The 17,918-nt window shown below is 38.9% G+C and overlaps 1 protein-coding gene across 1 annotated transcript in view; it reads right to left on the reverse strand.

Annotated features, from left to right (window-relative positions):
• Window positions 1-17,918, reverse strand: part of iqgap2 (IQ motif containing GTPase activating protein 2) — a 40,320-nt gene that overhangs the window by 14,990 nt on the left and 7,412 nt on the right. Inside the window, exons 4-16 of the mRNA XM_085475217.1 lie at window positions 15,060-15,216; window positions 14,597-14,674; window positions 12,258-12,334; window positions 7,947-8,014; window positions 7,068-7,181; window positions 6,765-6,943; window positions 4,210-4,297; window positions 3,834-3,997; window positions 3,473-3,560; window positions 3,091-3,254; window positions 2,785-2,945; window positions 1,684-1,808; window positions 757-920 (exon numbers count right to left, since the gene is read on the reverse strand). Coding sequence (XP_085331343.1) covers window positions 757-920; window positions 1,684-1,808; window positions 2,785-2,945; window positions 3,091-3,254; window positions 3,473-3,560; window positions 3,834-3,997; window positions 4,210-4,297; window positions 6,765-6,943; window positions 7,068-7,181; window positions 7,947-8,014; window positions 12,258-12,334; window positions 14,597-14,674; window positions 15,060-15,216 — 1,627 coding nt within the window. The remainder of the gene's footprint in view (window positions 1-756; window positions 921-1,683; window positions 1,809-2,784; window positions 2,946-3,090; window positions 3,255-3,472; window positions 3,561-3,833; window positions 3,998-4,209; window positions 4,298-6,764; window positions 6,944-7,067; window positions 7,182-7,946; window positions 8,015-12,257; window positions 12,335-14,596; window positions 14,675-15,059; window positions 15,217-17,918) is intronic.

Consider the following 17,918-nt stretch of genomic DNA (forward strand, 5'->3'; position numbering starts at 1 on the left):
ACTTTTGTTTCTGTAATTTGAGGTCATCAAATTTTTTATTTTATTATTTTTATGTGTTGTAAGCTCAAAAGAGCACCTTTTTAATTTCAATTGTTTTATTTTGTCTCGTGAATTCTTGCTTGACGTCTTTTGTTTGTTGAAGGTCGAGTGTTGACCACAGAATGAGTAATTTATGAAAAACCTCTGTGTGCAACTGATGGTTAAAAACAAAATACAACAACAACAAAAATTGTTGTTGTTGTTGTTGTTGTGGCATTGTTGCCGTACACAGACACTCACATCCTCTCACACACACACAGCAAAATTCTATATTTGTGTCCCTCCCTCTGTTTTGTCTTTCAGTTGCTGCATATCATTTAAATGTGTGCTTTGTTAGCGAGTTGGAGACCGAAATGCCCGTTTACTTCACCCTTTTTTCTATCTTTCACCAACCTGGCATCACCCCCAGCTTAATACCCACACAGATAATAATATGAATAATAAAATAAAATGAATAATGACCCAAAAACAATTACAAGAGTCTATGCCCCTCTTAGGAAAGCAAATGTGCTTTCCACAATAAAGCATTCAGACCATGATCCTGCTTGCTGCACAGGACAGGTTTAAATAATAAAAAAAAAAAACTTACAAAATGAATAAATAAACAAAATAAGGATTCGTTCAGCTATAATGACGTTTTCCACAATATCTAGCTGTGGATGGTGCAAGTATATTTTTCTACTCAAATTCGAAATGACTAAAGAAATGTTCGCCTACCTGGCAGAGAAGTTGTTTGGTATTTTGAAGGACATCATGGTAGTGTTTGGCTGTGGCTGGGTTCACCCCCGACAACTTGGCTGTAGGGAGGAGGAGGGCTGCAAGGGTCTGCTCATGATCACCTGAGTTTAGTGCCTCATTGATCTCAGCTATGGCTATGATTCCTGTAGGTGGAGGACCAAAAAACAAAAAAACAAAAGCCTCTCAGACAAGTTAAGAGCACAGATTGTGTTTCATTTTTCAGTGTAAGACGATGCCTAAAAAACTGTTCTAAGGTTTCAAACATCTGTAATTTGAGAATATTCCTGAAACAGTGGGAGTATTTTGAGCACCTTTACGTCATGTCCACCTCAGCAAACTGTGTAGTTTTACGCCTTTTTGAGCCTCAAGGAAATTATTTATGTTTGAGCAGTTTGCAGTTAATCGTTTGTTATTCTCAAAATTACAATTTAGATTGGGTGTGATATCGTAGCTTGACTCAGTGTGATGTCTGATATGGTTCTCTTAGCAGACAAAAGCACTTTAAGGAATCACCAGCACCTTCAGGTTTCAGTCCAGGCATGAGTAATTGTCACATGTCTGTCTGAACTGTACATGTCTGAGCTTCTACATGCCTCATCTCTCTCTACGTACAACATATCGCCGTATGTTACTCAACAAAAGATCACTGTGTATTAGTTACATTTACAGCAAGTATCAAATCTCCTGCTTTTATTAAGTGGCCAGTTCTAGTTTTGTTATGTGCAGATATGTCCTAGCAAAGTTTAGAGAACTGACATTGTTTTACAATGTACGAGGAGAAACAAGGAGAAGCCTAATGATTCATTCAGTAGTCACCAAATTGCATAGCAAATTGATTAGCTGCACAGGGCAAAACACTTGCTAAAATATGTAAACTAGAAGAGGAAATCAGCAAGACGTTCTTACGTTCATGCTCTTCTTGGACCTGAACATTCACGGTGTCGATGCATTTCTGGACATCATTCCAGGTTAGAAACTCTTGGCCCGTGGAAAGCGCCTCAGCTCGCTCTTTGATAAGCATGTCAGAATACCTGAGGAAAGAAGGACTTATGTAACCAGAAATTGTTTGGATGCGCAAATACATTATAACTTAATTTTTAAGTCATAAATAAATAAAAGAAAAAACTATGACATTACAGCAACAACAAAACACTCATGGGTGTAATTTTTGGTGTCCTCATAGCCTGCCCACCACAGCACAGCTGCATTTAGCACTTTAGCACCACAGCTGAGCAGACAGCAGTGTGGAACCAAGTGTTGTCTGTATTGTAAACTGATAACTTTGTGAAGCAAATCGTTAACCTTATAAGCTTATAAGTGTCCCGTCATACAGTACAGCAGGACAAATGTCTGAGAGGAACCAAAAGTTACACCAACCTGCTACCCATTTTTAGACATAAACTGATTTTTGTTCATGTGGTGCATTCAATATACCAAGCAACTAACAGACTAGAAGAAAAATCATCATACAGAAAAAAAAAAGCTCTGCAGATTTTATCTGGTCAAATTAGTTTTTCTCCCCCTCAAACAACCACCAAAGGGATTTTGGGTTTCTTCCCAGGATGAAATTGGGGGTCTTTCTGTTGTTAGGTGAATGTGTAAATCACTAAAAATTCACATATTGTATGTTCTTGTTAGTATAATATAAATTAAATGCTATTAGGTTAAAACTACCACAATATGGTTGAACTGTTATGTTTAACTACCAGGGATTAGTTTTTTAACTATTAGCTGCTGCACAAAGTGACCGAGATAAGTAAAGAGTTATTTATTAGCAGTAATGTTGATAAGAAGTTGGGTAAAGTAGTTATATATTAAAAACTGCCATAAACATGTTGTATAAACATTCTGCAATAAATCACAATAACTCTTCTTTATGGTCTCTGTGTCGTTTCCACAGCCTGACTTAAAAGTAGATGAATCCACTAAATGGGAACACTGGGGGGGGAAGGTGAGTAAACAATAACACTTCCTTTTGCTTCCTCATCTATCCTGCGGCTATCTTACCTGTTAAGGTTGTCTTGGTCTATGTTGGTAAAGCCCAGGGGAGAGTCTGTTAGCTGCTCAATCACAGCCTGTGGGTCTTTGGTGTCTAGTACTTCATTCAGCACTGCGACAGCTGACAGCATCTCTACAGCTACACTCAGTTCCTCGTGGCTCAGTCCAGACTGAAAAACATAAAATACTGGATCAGAAAATTGTTGCCTGCAGAGTGTGTGTGTGTGTGCGCATGTATATACATGTATATCGCTGACCTTGTCAATACCCATCAACATCCATGTGCACAGAGTAAAAGTCTGAAACATGCCTCACCCGTCCCCCTTGTAGCTGCAAACTGAAAAGCTCAGCCTGGTAGAGGTTGGCAGCAGTTTGGTAGACAATTGGCAGCTGTGCCTCCGGGTTCATCAGCTCCTCCACTGTTTCCAAAGCATTGCCCAGGCGAATGGCTGTATTGATTCTTGCAACTGCTTCAAGTTCTGATTAAGAAAATGACAACAAAGTCGTGTTTTACATTATAACTTGGAATCAATTCCCCAAATGAACGAAAACAGTATTTCGTACAACCTTATACATGATGTTCTGAAGGACCTTTAAGAACCCATATTAAATACTTATCATGAGTCGTATTTGGGTGATTAGGTAGTTTGAATTTTAACTCATTAGTAAACAGCCCGAAGTTACAAAAGCCACTTACTTCGTTTCTCTGCTTCGGCAAAGTCATTGCAGGAGCTGACAACTCGCTGAATCTCTTCCTTGTCCAGAATCTGGACCCTTCCACCTTCCTGAAGAAGAAACATTAGATTACACTAAGCAGATATCCAAAAAGACCCCATTAAAGAAATGGCTCGTTTTTCTTTGCATTTTGACTTGATTATTTTTATTATTTGAAGGTGGAGTTAGATATTTCATGTGAAAGCAGGCCATTGCTCACTTGTAACAAATGCTTGGATAACAAGAAGACCACAAAGTCTGAAATATGGATCTCTCTCTCTCTCACACACACACTGCTGGAATTAAATCCAACAACTGAGCAAACAAGCTCTGACTCTGTATACCTTAGATTTATGCTGACAGTAGTTGGTAAAATGTTCCAGATACCACCGGCTGTTTGACTCCTGAACACCGAGCAAGGCCAGCACGTTGAGCCTAAGCGCAGCCAGCAGAGCAGCTTGATCCTGGCTCGACACAGCATGATTCACCTGCCTTATAGCTTCCTGGGCTGGAGACAGGAAAAATAAAGACAGTGAGCAGATCCTTTTTAACTTTAATATTGTTTTGATTAACTGTGTAATTGTGCTGCATAATCTGATTTAACAGATGTTTAGACCTAATACCCATAAAGGCCCATCTCACACAAAGACAAAAACATCTGCGACACATGACAGTGTTTAAGTGAGAATGTGTGTAAAGCAAACATAGGGAAGTTCTTACTGTTGACAAGATCAATGCATGTCTGGATTTCCTGTTGATTCAGCAGCTCCTCATAAACATCTCTTTCTTCAGCAGCAACTGAGGACCGCTAACAGAGGGAGACAAAGAAAATATAATCACATTATATGCATATAATTGTTAAAAAAAAAAAAAACAAAGCGCACTATATTTTAGCAGGTTGTATTTACTGCCTCCCATTCTCATTTAAATTGGTGTGGTAATATCGATTAAAAAAAGAAAAGAAAAGAAAAGCTAGTGCTACTGTTTGCACAGCGTTTGTAAAGAGAATGGGAGGAGAGGTGCTGGATGGCGTGGAGCGTTAGGTAAATACAGCTTACAATGCAGTCACTGGAATGTGCTGGCAAAGCCTGTAGAGCACATCAGCGCAGGCAACCATTTTCAGATGTCCGTGCAGTTCTCGAGTTAATATAGCTGCCACATACATATCACACTTCTTTATATTCCTTTGGAAAATGTCTCAAATAACACACATGATTCAGAAATTTCTAGAAACTACATTCAGACATACAGCTCTTAAAATCTGTCTGTGGTCAGCACGTGTGCTCTTGAACACAGAAAACATGTCAACCTCAGCAGCAGTAAGAGGTGTAACTTAATCAAACCTGCTTACATGGTTCAAGGTTGGTTCAGGTTAAAGGGGTGAGGACAATTTTAACAAGGCTGAAGATGAGAAAGTTGCATTGTTTTATTTTTTCCATCTAAAAAATAATTAAAAAACAATTATAAACCAAACGGTGGCTCTAAAACCAAGGTGTGAACAGTCGATAGAAAATATTGATGGATCCCCTCCAAGATGATGTTTTCCCAAATTACAAACCTTATGAGTGTTTATAACACTCATAATTCCTTTGCCTCAGTGTACGCTGGTAAGCAATCAGAATTGCCTATTCTCAGTCTCTGATACAGCACAACCTGTTTTATGACTCAGCAGTCCAGTCTATTCTAGCATGCAGCTACATTTTAAAGCATTAAGACTCCAGTGTAGAGTAGGGCTGAACGATTATGGAAAATAATCTAATTGCGATTTTTTGCCCCAATATTGCGATTGCGATGCGATATGCGATTATTTTTTAAGGTCTTTGTCTTCTGTATTATTAAACAAAGACAAGCAATACATCATATAGTATGGCCAATACTATATTACATTAATTTTAAACTGTTCTTTCCTGGAAGACAGACCTCTGTTATGATGACATGAGGTGATGCATGAATTGATGACTGACATTTTTATTTAACTTCTTCAATCACAACAGTATATTTGAACATACACAATAGTTTATTTTTAGCTTACAAACATCTGAGCATAAAGTGCTGACAAGGAACCCTGGTGTAAACATTAAAATGAAAGTCAGTACAATGTGCAGATTGCAGAAATATACATAAAAAAAAAATCAGTGGCTTTACCACACTCGGTTTTTCGACATCTGTGAACTACTAGACAGTCATTCAATTAAAAAATAATATTAAATAAATAAAACTAATAAATAAAAAATACACACATCTTACTGATCTCTGCAGTCAGTAACATTACACATAAAGTGCAAACATAATAGCAATTGTATAAACACACACACAAACACGCCTTTAAAATTTAAAGGCGTGAAATTGGACGGTCTAGTTCTGATTAGCGTCACCGCTGTCTCGGTGGAGTTTAATAAACTCGGCCGTCTGCTTCTTACTATCTAAAATATAACCAGACACTGGCGTAAATTCTCGACTGTCTCATACTTCTGTTTAATAAGTTTTCTGTTTGACGTTTAGTCAGCTGTGTGAAAACCAAGGAGGAACCCACCCGGGGGATTAATAAAGTTTTATTTTATCTAATCTAATAACTTTAATCTCAGCCAAACCGATTTACTCACGAACAAACAAAACACTGAAAAAAGCCCAACAATAACATTTTTAGGTTGTCTAAGTGACTTATATATTACGTTTAACCCGAGCAGCGAAACTCCGCGGTGATCTGAAAATGATGTGCCGGGAGTTGTGCCGTTCTCGGCCGCATCAGTAACCCTCGAGCTCCCGGCTAGCTGTCGAGCTGGTGGGTAGCAGACGCCTCTGAAAACGTCGAAGCACTTTTGCAAATATGGGATATCTTGATAAACCGAGCAGATATTTGATGTTTACACAACTACTTTCTCGCCTGAAAATATATTAAAAGTTTATTTTGTGACCCAGAAAGATTAGTATGAGTAATTTTAAAACTTAGTAGCGGCCGCCATTGCTGGAAACTGGAGTTTGGCTGGGCCGCGCTATGAATTCTGGGATATGGTAGTAATTTGGACAGCCTTCGGCGCGTCGCTGTGACGTAATCGGTCTACAAATGCGGCCTCAGGAGGATGCAGCCCATGAATTTGGACATGTCCAGAGTATAATCGCAGCCTTTGCGGTTAGAAAATTGCACTCGATCATGTCGCGATATTATCGCAAATGCGATATATCGTTCAGCCCTAGTGTAGAGCTAGCCCTGCAGCTAAGATACTAAATAAAAAGGAAAAAGCTCCAAGAGATCACTGAAGTGTTTGTCTTCTCACCCTCCCTGAGGACTGATCCCGCTTGCGAGACTTGGTCTGACTCAGTGTGTCCTGATATTCTTGGGCCAGAGGTTCCTGTGTGTTCCTCAGCATTGCGTTAGGATTGTTCAGGGCTCCCATTGTGACAGATGCTTGACCTCTATCAACTGCTTCATTGATGGCAATCACAGCAGCATGTACTAAGGAAAAAAAACAAAACATGGATTTAGTGGAGGATATCACATATCAGATCAGATAACTCCGTTTACTTCAGTCAAAAACAACTGAGTGGTTAAAAGATCACAAGGTTAAAAGATCACTCACAGGCAGCTTCATCAATCGACAGCTCATTGGCCAGGATACCTCCAATTTTACTGAAAGCTGGCATCTGAATGCCATACTTTTCCAGTTCACTCCTCATGTTACTGATCTCTTCCTCTGTAAAACACATATATTACTGACATGAAACAGCTGCGACACGGCACATTGGAATAAAAAAATTAAATAAACAAATAAAAACAACAACAACAACAACAACAAAACAAAACATACAGTTGGGACAAATTTCTAACCAGTATAACTGTTAAATGGGGCATCAGAACACTAACAACGACTTAAAATCAATCTGCCAAAACCCTAAAATAAATATTTCATAACATTCAAAAAACTAGTTAAAAATGATCAAGTGATATTAGAACAACAGACCCCTCACACCACACATGAGGAGAGTAAATGTCCTTTGTTAGAGGAAAATTAAGATGAAGACATGTTGCTCTTAGAGCACCATGACAGTTGCTTGCAGGAGAACATGGGTACACACGAGGTGCCATCAAAAGGTTCAGGGCCTTGCCCCATAAAAAGCTAATAGCTCCCCCACTTTTTAAATCCAATTTCCCCTTCAAGGTCATCGTCCTGCTTTTAGGGCAGGTGCAATTTATAAATTGTTCCATTTATGGTCCCATTACTTGAGTGGATGATCATCACTAGTGATAAGAGCCTGATCTCTGGTAATGAACCATTGGTCATAAAATTCTGCTATAACATGAAGAACACATGGGAACCGTGTTGTGTTGTACCATCACGTGAGGACTAACAAGCAAAGTGATGCTGGACTAATAATATGAATGTAGTATGAATGATATTGTGCGTTATAAGGTTTGTGCTATGTTTCACTTTCAGGTAATTTATATGGTAGATGGTTACCTGTGAAGTCCACTTTCCCTAGAAGGTCTTGAATCTGTGGTGCAATTCCCAGTTTGTACAAGTACAAGCTGGAAAAAAAAAAGACACAAACACATACGATGTAAGAGTTGTGCAAAAAATAAGCGATACAAAACACTGTAGATCATACCATGAAAATAAAACTATTTATTTTTTCGATCAAGATCGCTTCGGTATCATCTTCTCTGCAGTGTCACACTTACACCACAAGGGGGTAGCACTGTCTCAAATTACAATAAGCACTGTGACAACACTAAGCAGACTCCGTGCACTACCTAGCAGATAAATTTAACAAGGAGGTGACTGGAAACTTCATAAAACTTTCATCTTCCGGCAGGTACTGGGTAACTGGCAATGAATTATAGATACTTAAATGGTAAATGGCCTGCATTTGTATAGCGCTTTTCTAGTCCCTAAGGACCCCAAAGCGCTTCACACTACATTCAGTCATTCACCCATTCACACACACATTCACACACTGGCGATGGCAAGCTACATTGTAGCCACAGCTGCCCTGGGGCGCACTGACAGAGGCGAGGGAGGTCTGGCATCAGTACAGCTCTGAATAAAGGAGTTGTAGTAGCTAGTGGTTGTTCTGCCCTTTGGTCCCAGCATGTGTAAACATAAGATGCACTCTGTCCTTGGCACAGAGAGGTTTGAAAGAGACCATCTAAAAAATCTGCTTTTACAAAGGGTAATTTTCCAACATGCAGGCAACTGATTCGGTCTGGGATACAAACACAACAACAGCTGACTGGGGTTAATGAAGGTGGCTGATTACCAGCCACAGGGGTTAAAGACGATCAGCTGACTAGCTTGGTGGATTCCCTTTTTTTTTTTTCCCAAATCTCTACCACTCTGAGAAGAATTAAAACATCTACTTATGAGGTCAGCATTGTACCTAAGGAGGAATAACATTCAATGGGAACTTGTGGGACTTGAACTGGATTTGCAGGAAGGAAGAGCACGTGTGTGCATAAGGGGAGGAAGGAACCCAATTCTCAAAGGACCTCACCAAAACACTACAACAGAGAAAACAAGGCAGGCAGCTCCCATAACCACTCCCCAAATGTGTGCTTAGCTGACTGGATGGTTTAGAAAGTCAGTCATTTAGACTAAGTAAGCAAGGGCCTACAGCGACGCACAAGCCACGGAAAAAGACCACCAACCTTTCACAGGAAAGCAAACGTAAAGTTAAACACTGAAACTACAACTAATAGTATAGAGTGAATATAGCTGTCTATAGCTCAATAACAGAGTCTGGATAATATATACAGCATGGCACATCTAAAGTAACACACAGAACCTCCTTGTGCTACTAAAGTAGAAACAATGTTTTCCAGTTTCTGTTTCATATCATTTACTAAGTACCACTTCTGCTTTTGATGTATAGATTGGAGGTTAAGCTTCATGGACACACTGTACAAATGTGGTCAGAAGTTTCCGTACGCTCACCGTGGTCATGAATATCATGGTATTTGTGGGATTTGAATGATTTCTTTAATGAGCCTTTTGAACTGTTCTTTTTCCAGGGGGAATGATTGCACAGCATACATCTTAATTAAATTTAGAAAACAACCACGTCAACAAGTTTGAAATTATTTTGGATTTTCTCTAAAAGAAGATTAAGTAAATACAAATATATACATACATCCATACATACAGCCCCACTAGTATTTGATTAAATGCCCTTTGGCAAGTTGCACAATGACCAGATACTTTTGGTAGCCATCAACAAGCTTCTGGCATGAGTCTGGCTGGATATTTGACCAGTCTTCTTAGCAGAACTCACCAAATTCATTTTTAACTGGTTGGATTTCTGGCATGAACCTGGCTTTCAAGTGTAGTCCACAAATTTTCAATCAGGTTGAGCTTGGGTCTTTGGGAAGACCATTCCAGAGGTTTAACGCCTGCTTTACCCATTCTAAAACACTGTCCTCTTGGATCATCAGTTGTGTCCAATATTCAAGTTTCAGTAAAGCTTAAATGTGTTGATTTTCTCAGCCCATGGTCATGCAACTTCACTGTGAACAGGTGATACTGTTGTTCCAGCATTTTCCAGTTCTTGGCAGGCTTGAGCCTTGGTGGTTTCTGGGCTTTCACCAATTTTCTTTCATCTGACAGTGACAGTTTGGGTCTTCTTCTAAATATTGGCAAATCAGTTACACATCAAAATAACTTGTACTCGCATACAGTTGTTTAAACTGATGATCTTAGAAACTGCAGTTGTTTAGAAATGGCTCCAAGAGACCTTACCAACCTGTGTCAATCTACAGTTTTCCTTCTTTGATCTTCATCAAGTTCCTTGGACTTTCCCATTGTTCTTAGCATTGGTTAATCCAGTGAGTGCTGACAGACAAATTATTTTATGCTACCAGTTGAATAAAGCATGACCATGAAGTTAATAGGCCTTGGCTTTGTCAAGTTAGAAGAAACTGAACCTTCAGCACTACTTATTACAACAGATAGGTGAATATGTTTACACATTTGAGCCTGTATGCATTTCTGACCTGGCATGGATTAGATAATATCCTAAAACAATTCAAACTTGTGCAACCGTTTTATATTTTTCTTAAAGTCATTAAAAACGTATTCTGTACAATCATTCCACCCTGGGAGAAAAAAACAAACAAACGAAAACAACAGTTTAAGGGAATCAAGAGCCTAAAATGACCATGATATTCATTCCCATCATGATGATGTGTAAACATCTGACCACAAGCATAGTAGTTTTATGAGCTGTCGATAAATTCTGTCTGTAGATACAAAATAAGCACTTCATTTCCAATTCAAACCAAAATGTTTGGTTTAGTCCAACACAACCCAATCCAAATTAAATAAATAAATAAATGTTAGCGAAAACAGTATGTACTAGTCCATATAATCTACAGCTGCGCTGTATACATTGTATGGACTTGGCACAATGACATCACCTATAATCTTGTGTGGAAGCCTTGAGCTGTGCACTTCTGACCTTCGCTATTGCATGCTAGGAGAGTGGCTTGTTAGTTACATGGTTGTCCCAACCTAATCCATTCCCTGCTTTATTCTCCTTTTAACTCAAGTAAACATGATGTTGTTTTCGTTAGTTCATCAAGACACCACGGAAAGAGGTCATGGATCAACTGAGCATTTGACTTATATCGAGGTTTTGCAGAAATGTGACTACTAACCATGTGACATTAACTTCTCTGCCATTTTGGACATGTGACAAGCGTGGTGACAATGTTGGATCATCCATGACCATCTGGCAACCACTGGTCATAAGGGAAAAATTCCCAACACTGGTTGGGAGTGGTTGTTGGAGGTTGATAGCAGTCGATGAAGAAAAAAAAAAAAAAAAGGATTGCTAAAGTCATGGCAACCACCTGTTGCTAGGGTAAAACGTGTTTTCCTCAACCATGTAGAAAAGTCCTCTTTATGATAGTTTTGGTTGTTAGCACAATGCAGCAGTCATAGTTCACTTCCAAATGAAAAGTGCGACAAACTGGATATGGAGAAGGCTCCCTTTTAATTAAAACTTAAGCCTCAGCAATGTAGCAAAGATATTTCCACAAGCACAATTTTTAATATGAAGGGGAATTCTTCTCTATTTCCAGCTTGTAGTTAGCCAGTATTTGAATAAACAAAAAGAAGGAAAAAAAGAAAAGAAAAAAACAACAACAACAACAACAACAGTGGCAATCTGCTAGCATCCAAATAAATCACAGGTGACTTTTGGTGCAGCGCCTTTTTTGCAACCAATTTCATTCATCAACAGGTAGAAACCCCCAGGAACCACCACCAACCAGTCAGGGAAGAAACTTTCCTAGCAACAGGTGGTTGCATCGTGTCCAGTATGGCAGACAGAAATGTGCACATGAAGTCACATGAGAAACTTCAATTTCCACATTTTTTACAACCAGATGAGTTGCCCCCTGGTGGTGATTAGAAAGAATGCAGACAAAAGTCACATGTATTAAATCAGCTTTTCACTTTGGAAACTATGCACATCTTTTATATACACTATAAATTGCATTCATTAATTAGGCAACATTGTACAGACAAATGTAATGCTGCCTGAATCTAATCTGGCCTGGCTCATAGTTTAAACCCTAACAGACAGATACCACCACATAGTTTTTAGGTCAAAGACAACACTTAGGTCTGCATTTCATGAAATGAAACCACACTGAACATTCAGGTGTAGATCCTTCAGGAGAACTCAGCCAGGGGAACCCAGCCACTGCACATACATGAAGATAACAGATGAGCGACCAATTGTGCTGTCAAAATAGATCCTTACAGTCGTACCTCAATGCATGAATGCAGTATACCACCTTGGGCATGTTTTTGCGATCGTACACATCTGTCGTCTCAGGATAGAATATCTGAAAGCAGAAACCACCAGCAGGTATTAGTCACTCTTCTTTATCATGGTCTTGACACTTTTCATTCTGCTACAATTTAACAGGACCACATGTTCCTGCTTTTTTTTTTTTTTTTTTTTTGGGGGGGGGGGGCTCTGTCTCAATAATTATCTTGATAATAACACACGAATGATGCATTTAAAATCAACATTGAATTAAGAGGTAGGAATAGCTGCAAGTAATTTTAAATAAATAAATTAAGACTAAAAGAAAATTAAATGAATGAGAGGTAAAACTTGAGGGGGTAGGGACAAATAAGTAAATACTTCTGCCTACTCCTTTTCAAACAAATAATGGAACGATATTTTGTAATGATTGTGAAGGCACATGTTTGAAATGTTTGAAATAAAAATGAACTGAAGACTAGAAAAAGCCAGTAGTAGATAACAATAGAGCAGGGCGATATGGCCAAAAATATTTATCACGATATATATTTGAAAATTTGCGATAACGATATAACTGACGATATAATTGATGCGAGACAAAATACAACTCCACAACATTACTAGCGCAAAAAGACAACCTTCCATTTATTTTCACTTAAACAAGAAGCTGGTTTTTATGTACATTAAAGCTTTATAAAAATGTAACAGTGCAAATGCAAATTCCTTGCTGAAAGTTTAACCAAAAGGCATTTCCAGTAGAAATGGGCTGACATATCCTGAGCATAACCATGTATAATATCCACTGAAGTTAAAAAGAGGTGCTTTGCAACATTAAACTGCAGTGTGCAGTACGTATTTTTCGGACCATAAGGTGCACGGGATTATAAGGCACATTAAGCGAAACAAAGCAGTCAGATAAATCAAACTTTATTAAACTCATTCTTCTTGCTTCCTCCAATTCTGTACCATTGATTCATTAATGTTGAATTCTCTGGCAGCGGCTCTATTCCCATGTTGTTGCAGTATACTAATGACTAACCTCATATTGTGGACGGATTATCTCAGTTGTTCTCCTGACTGAAGTTTGGTCCGTTTACAGCATCCTGCCATGCGATTGCATTTGTCTCTAACCATGAGGAACCTTAACGTTAACTTTTATAAGTGGAAAAGTGTTAGTGTTCGTCCTCCAGCTTCACTGTTTATGTTATGCTAACATAGCTGTGTCACTAGTGATCACGTAGCACATCATTATATACCAGCTAGCCCAACTTCAGTAACCCTACAAACGTCACTGCTGTTTAGTTTTCTGTCTTCATTTATGTTGGAAGTGATAGCAGAGCTGTACGTTTGATTTTTTTCAGAAATCTCTCAGTCAGAACGTGCTATATCATGCTTAGGTAACTAGCGAAACTAGCGAGCTAACTTCCGCTAGCTTCCGGCTAGCTTCTAACTCCGTTAAATGTAATACATTTTGTTTTCATGGATGCCTGGAAGTTAAACTTCATAGTTACACCTGGTAAAGCAGCAATGCTGATCGTTTTATTAAAGATGAAAGAATTTAGACAGTTTTTAACTCTTAGTGATGCTGCAGTGTTCATTTGACCTGAGGAATACGGAGTTTAGGACCCAGATTACTCCCAGATTTAAGGGCATCTTAGTCCGTCAAATACGACAATAACGATGGCCGCTTGCATGTTCTGCAAAAAAATGTGCTTTGTTGTGTATCTGACGGACAAACACCAAACCAGTTCCACATCACGGAAGTTGCACCATTTTTACAAACCAATTCTGGTTCATCTGTTTCACTCAACAATCGGCCATGTGCGTATGAAAACAAAGGCACTGCGCATGCGCGTTTTACTCATATTCTATCGCGATATTTCATTTTCCTATCGTTGCCTAACATTATACCGGTATTACCGTGAACGGTATAATATGGCCCAGCCCTAGATAACAACTTTACCATATTCTTATTTCCAGGATGCAGTTTATGTTTTTATTTCCAGTCTTTGGTGTTGTGCTATAAATGATAAAATATGAGTAATACTGTTCTAGCATTACTCCTACACATTTATTATAATTGATTGGAGGTAAAAATTAGGTGCCATGGTGGTTTCTGATCTCTAACATGAACAAGTACAAACCATAAGCCAGTGTTCAGATATGTTATGGTCTTAAATAAAAAATAGGACCTTTCTATACAAACTTTTTTCTCTTTTACATCATGCACTTACAAACTTCAACAGTCATGTTCTCGCATTTCAGATCGTTCCACTTAAAGTGTGACAAATGTGAAAGAGAACTTAAAGTGTCTTCAACAGCTGTACAAGCCCCTTACCTTAGGGAGGCCCACTGACTCCATGGCTCTGAGCCACTGCACTGTGTTGTCAGTGTGTCTGAAGTGCAGTCCTTTACTCTAAAGATAACCACAGAAGCACAGATATTTAAAGGGATGAACTGCAAAAAAAATGAGCATTTATATTTAAGGATTTATTACAAAGCATAAACTATGTGCAAGAGCTGAGCTGGTCTGATGGCCAAATCTCATATCGAGCCCTGAGTATAATATGGCAAAGTACAAACATATCTATACTTTAGTGTAGCAGCAGAACAGCTGCAACAGCTTACAGTTAGCCCTCAACACTGGCCTGTCACATCTCCCTCTTTCCGGTTTAAAACTGCTTGTAACTGCCAGGAAGTACCTGGGAAACAGTCATTCTGCCTTTTATGATGCAATCTGAAAGTTCAAAGTTTTTATTGACTTTTCTTAAACAAGTTCAGTAAAAGAAGAGAAGCCTTACCTTATAACGGGACTGATCTCGGTCATAGATCCTTTTCTCTGAAACCATTTTTGGTGCAAAAAAATTGGCGAGCTTGCCAAGGTAGACCCCATTCCTAAGTCTTTCCTCCAGTTCTGTGGTAGGCGGCAAGTCCTCCTCTAAGCAGGCCTCCATCCATCTGAGCAAACACAAATATGAAGCTCAGATGTCAAGTGCATCTCACATACTGATCTCTTGGAACCAAACAGACCCCAATGAACAGCCTGATGTTAATTAAATCTCAGAGATTTTCAGTATGGTTGACAATTACATAAAATAGAGAAGAGGACATAATGATGTAAAACTGCAGATTAAAAGAGTATAAAGAAGAAAATGAGACTAGTCTACAACATTAGTACACAGGAAATCACACTGACGCAACATCTCATTTGCATTGCATTCTACATAATAATTGTGACCTCTTGACTTTCTTTGACCTATTAATTGTTAAATTCCTTTTATCGCATTAATACCACATGATGGCAACGCAAGAACAGAATTTAAACATTTTCTTTGCAGTTAAAATCAAGTCAAACTGTGATAAACAACACTTGCAGGTCTGATGGAACTGACTGCTTTGACTTTAATTCTGAGCACTGTGTATGGAGGAAACCAGGGACAGCTCATCTCCTGCACAATATCATCCCAACATTGACACATGATGGTGGCAGCAACAAGTTTGTTTTTCATGAGCAGTGACAAGAGAAGTGGTCACAGGTGAGGGAAGACTGAACAGAGGATAGTAAGGTGGTGAAAAACCTGTTCCAGAGTGCAAAGGACTTCAGACCGGACGAGTGATTAACCTTTTAAATCTAACAGGACTGTGACCTTAGGCACACAGCCCAGACGGTGTAAGAGTATCTCAGGGATAACACTTTGGATGCCCTTGAATGGTCCAGCTGTATCCCTGAACTGAGATCTTGAAATGGTGGTTTACAGGCAATCCCTACCTAACTTGACAGAGCTTAAAATCTGAAAGAGTCTGTAATAACTTCTAAATTTCCCATTTTCAGTATGGAATATTGAATATAGACCATGTAAAACAAGTGAAAGGTTCTAAATACTTTATGGATGCACTTAAGAGTAAAACCTTTAATTTTCATCGCTAGTTAAATTAAACTTGCTTTCCCTTAAACATTGCTATGGTTACTCGAGATCGAGAGACACACACACACACACACACACACACACACACAGTTCACAAGAACCATTGCTGCTGAAATGAACTTGAAGTTTTTTGATTAAACAGAGCAACAAAGTAGCCTGTTTATGTGAGGGAACTGGCAAATGTTACAGGCAACACCCACACAGAGGCCAGCATGCTTTAGGAAGGGGGCTGCACACACATTTCCAGTGTGTGATTAGAGGTGACCAGTCAGGGGAACAATGAAGGAAAAACATTAATTAAAGCAACCTAATACTATTTTAAATCGTCTAAATTCAAAACAGCACTACGGATAAAGTTTAAAAGTTGCATTTTGGCAAGAAAAAAAGTGTGTAACGATGGAAAAGATCACATTTTATTCTCTAGAGGATGGCAGAGGTTTTGAGAAAGGTGCAAACGAATAACTGAATAGAAAAATATACAGTTTATATCAGAATTAACTTGCCCTCCTTTTATGCTGATGTAATTTCCCTCTGAGAGGTTTAGCAAAGCCTTCAGGAACGCAGTCTCTGCCAGACTATTTCCAGGGACATCAGGAAAAACCTATTCCAAAGAACTAGTGAATGATTTGTGAGCATGGTGAATCATCATGATCGAGGACGTCTGTTACACATTATCTGACTGCTTACAAGTGACACTAAATTTACTGTTATGGTCTCCTGTCCTGGATGTTACAAAGTAAAAGAAATGTGTGTGTAATTTATTAGCTGTTTGCTCATCCCCATACACTGAATTTACAGTGTACAGCACGCAGCCATCTAACCTGGTCATGTTTCAGTTATGGGTTTTATTTATACCAACAACTCCTGCCTCCTTTCAGGCTTAACAAAAGCAGCAAAGCATTACTTCCCACATGCATGCAGAGGACATCTTGTTTAGGTTAATTAAGGCTGCGTGGGTGCTTCAAGGATTCAGTGTGGCAAATTATCTGTCAGCACATTAAGGACAACACACACACACACACACACACACACACACACACACACACACACAGTGCATAGTCAACACAAACCCAGTGGAGTGTGCAGGCTATAACCATGAGGAACAAACATTTGTATAATAATCTTAAACAATGCTATAGCTATCCCTTTATTTTTAAAGGGAATGCCTAACCCTAACCCCTAACTTAAATCCCACCAATAAGAAAAATCTTTTTAATTATACACTCGATGCACTCATCCTTTTCCGGTCATCAAATGATTTAGGCACAGTTGTTTTAAGATGCTTTTCCCCTCTTCAATAGCTCTAACACAACAGAAACAAAGTAGCATCTAAACCTGCCGCTTCTTCCACCCCGCGTGGGTTCTCTTCAGATATCCCAGCTGCCCACACAAAGTCAAAAGACGTGCAAGTTAAATTACTCCTAACCAGTTACTCTGTACTGGCCACAGGTTTGAATGTGAGCATGAACGGTTGGCCTGGTTAGGATGAATGATTGAATGGATGCATGGAATGGATTGATATTATACAGGACTGTTTGTTTGCTTCAAATTGCCTACAGGGAGATTAGAGAGCTCTCACTACCTCCCTGCACCTAAGCTTACAGATTTTCCACATACTGTGCAGTCCTATTAGTGTTGTGCTATTGCACAAAGCCTCACAAACAAAGCCCATCTGACAAAATAAATGACTTGAAAATCTTGTGCAAAAAAAGCAGCATATTAATTAACAGCAAG

Source organism: Copadichromis virginalis, linkage group LG12 (genome assembly GCF_057382275.1).
Source record: "Copadichromis virginalis isolate Kocher_CV1m ecotype Utaka linkage group LG12, C_Virginalis_male_GT1.1, whole genome shotgun sequence".
NCBI classification, from domain to species: Eukaryota; Metazoa; Chordata; class Actinopteri; order Cichliformes; family Cichlidae; genus Copadichromis; species Copadichromis virginalis.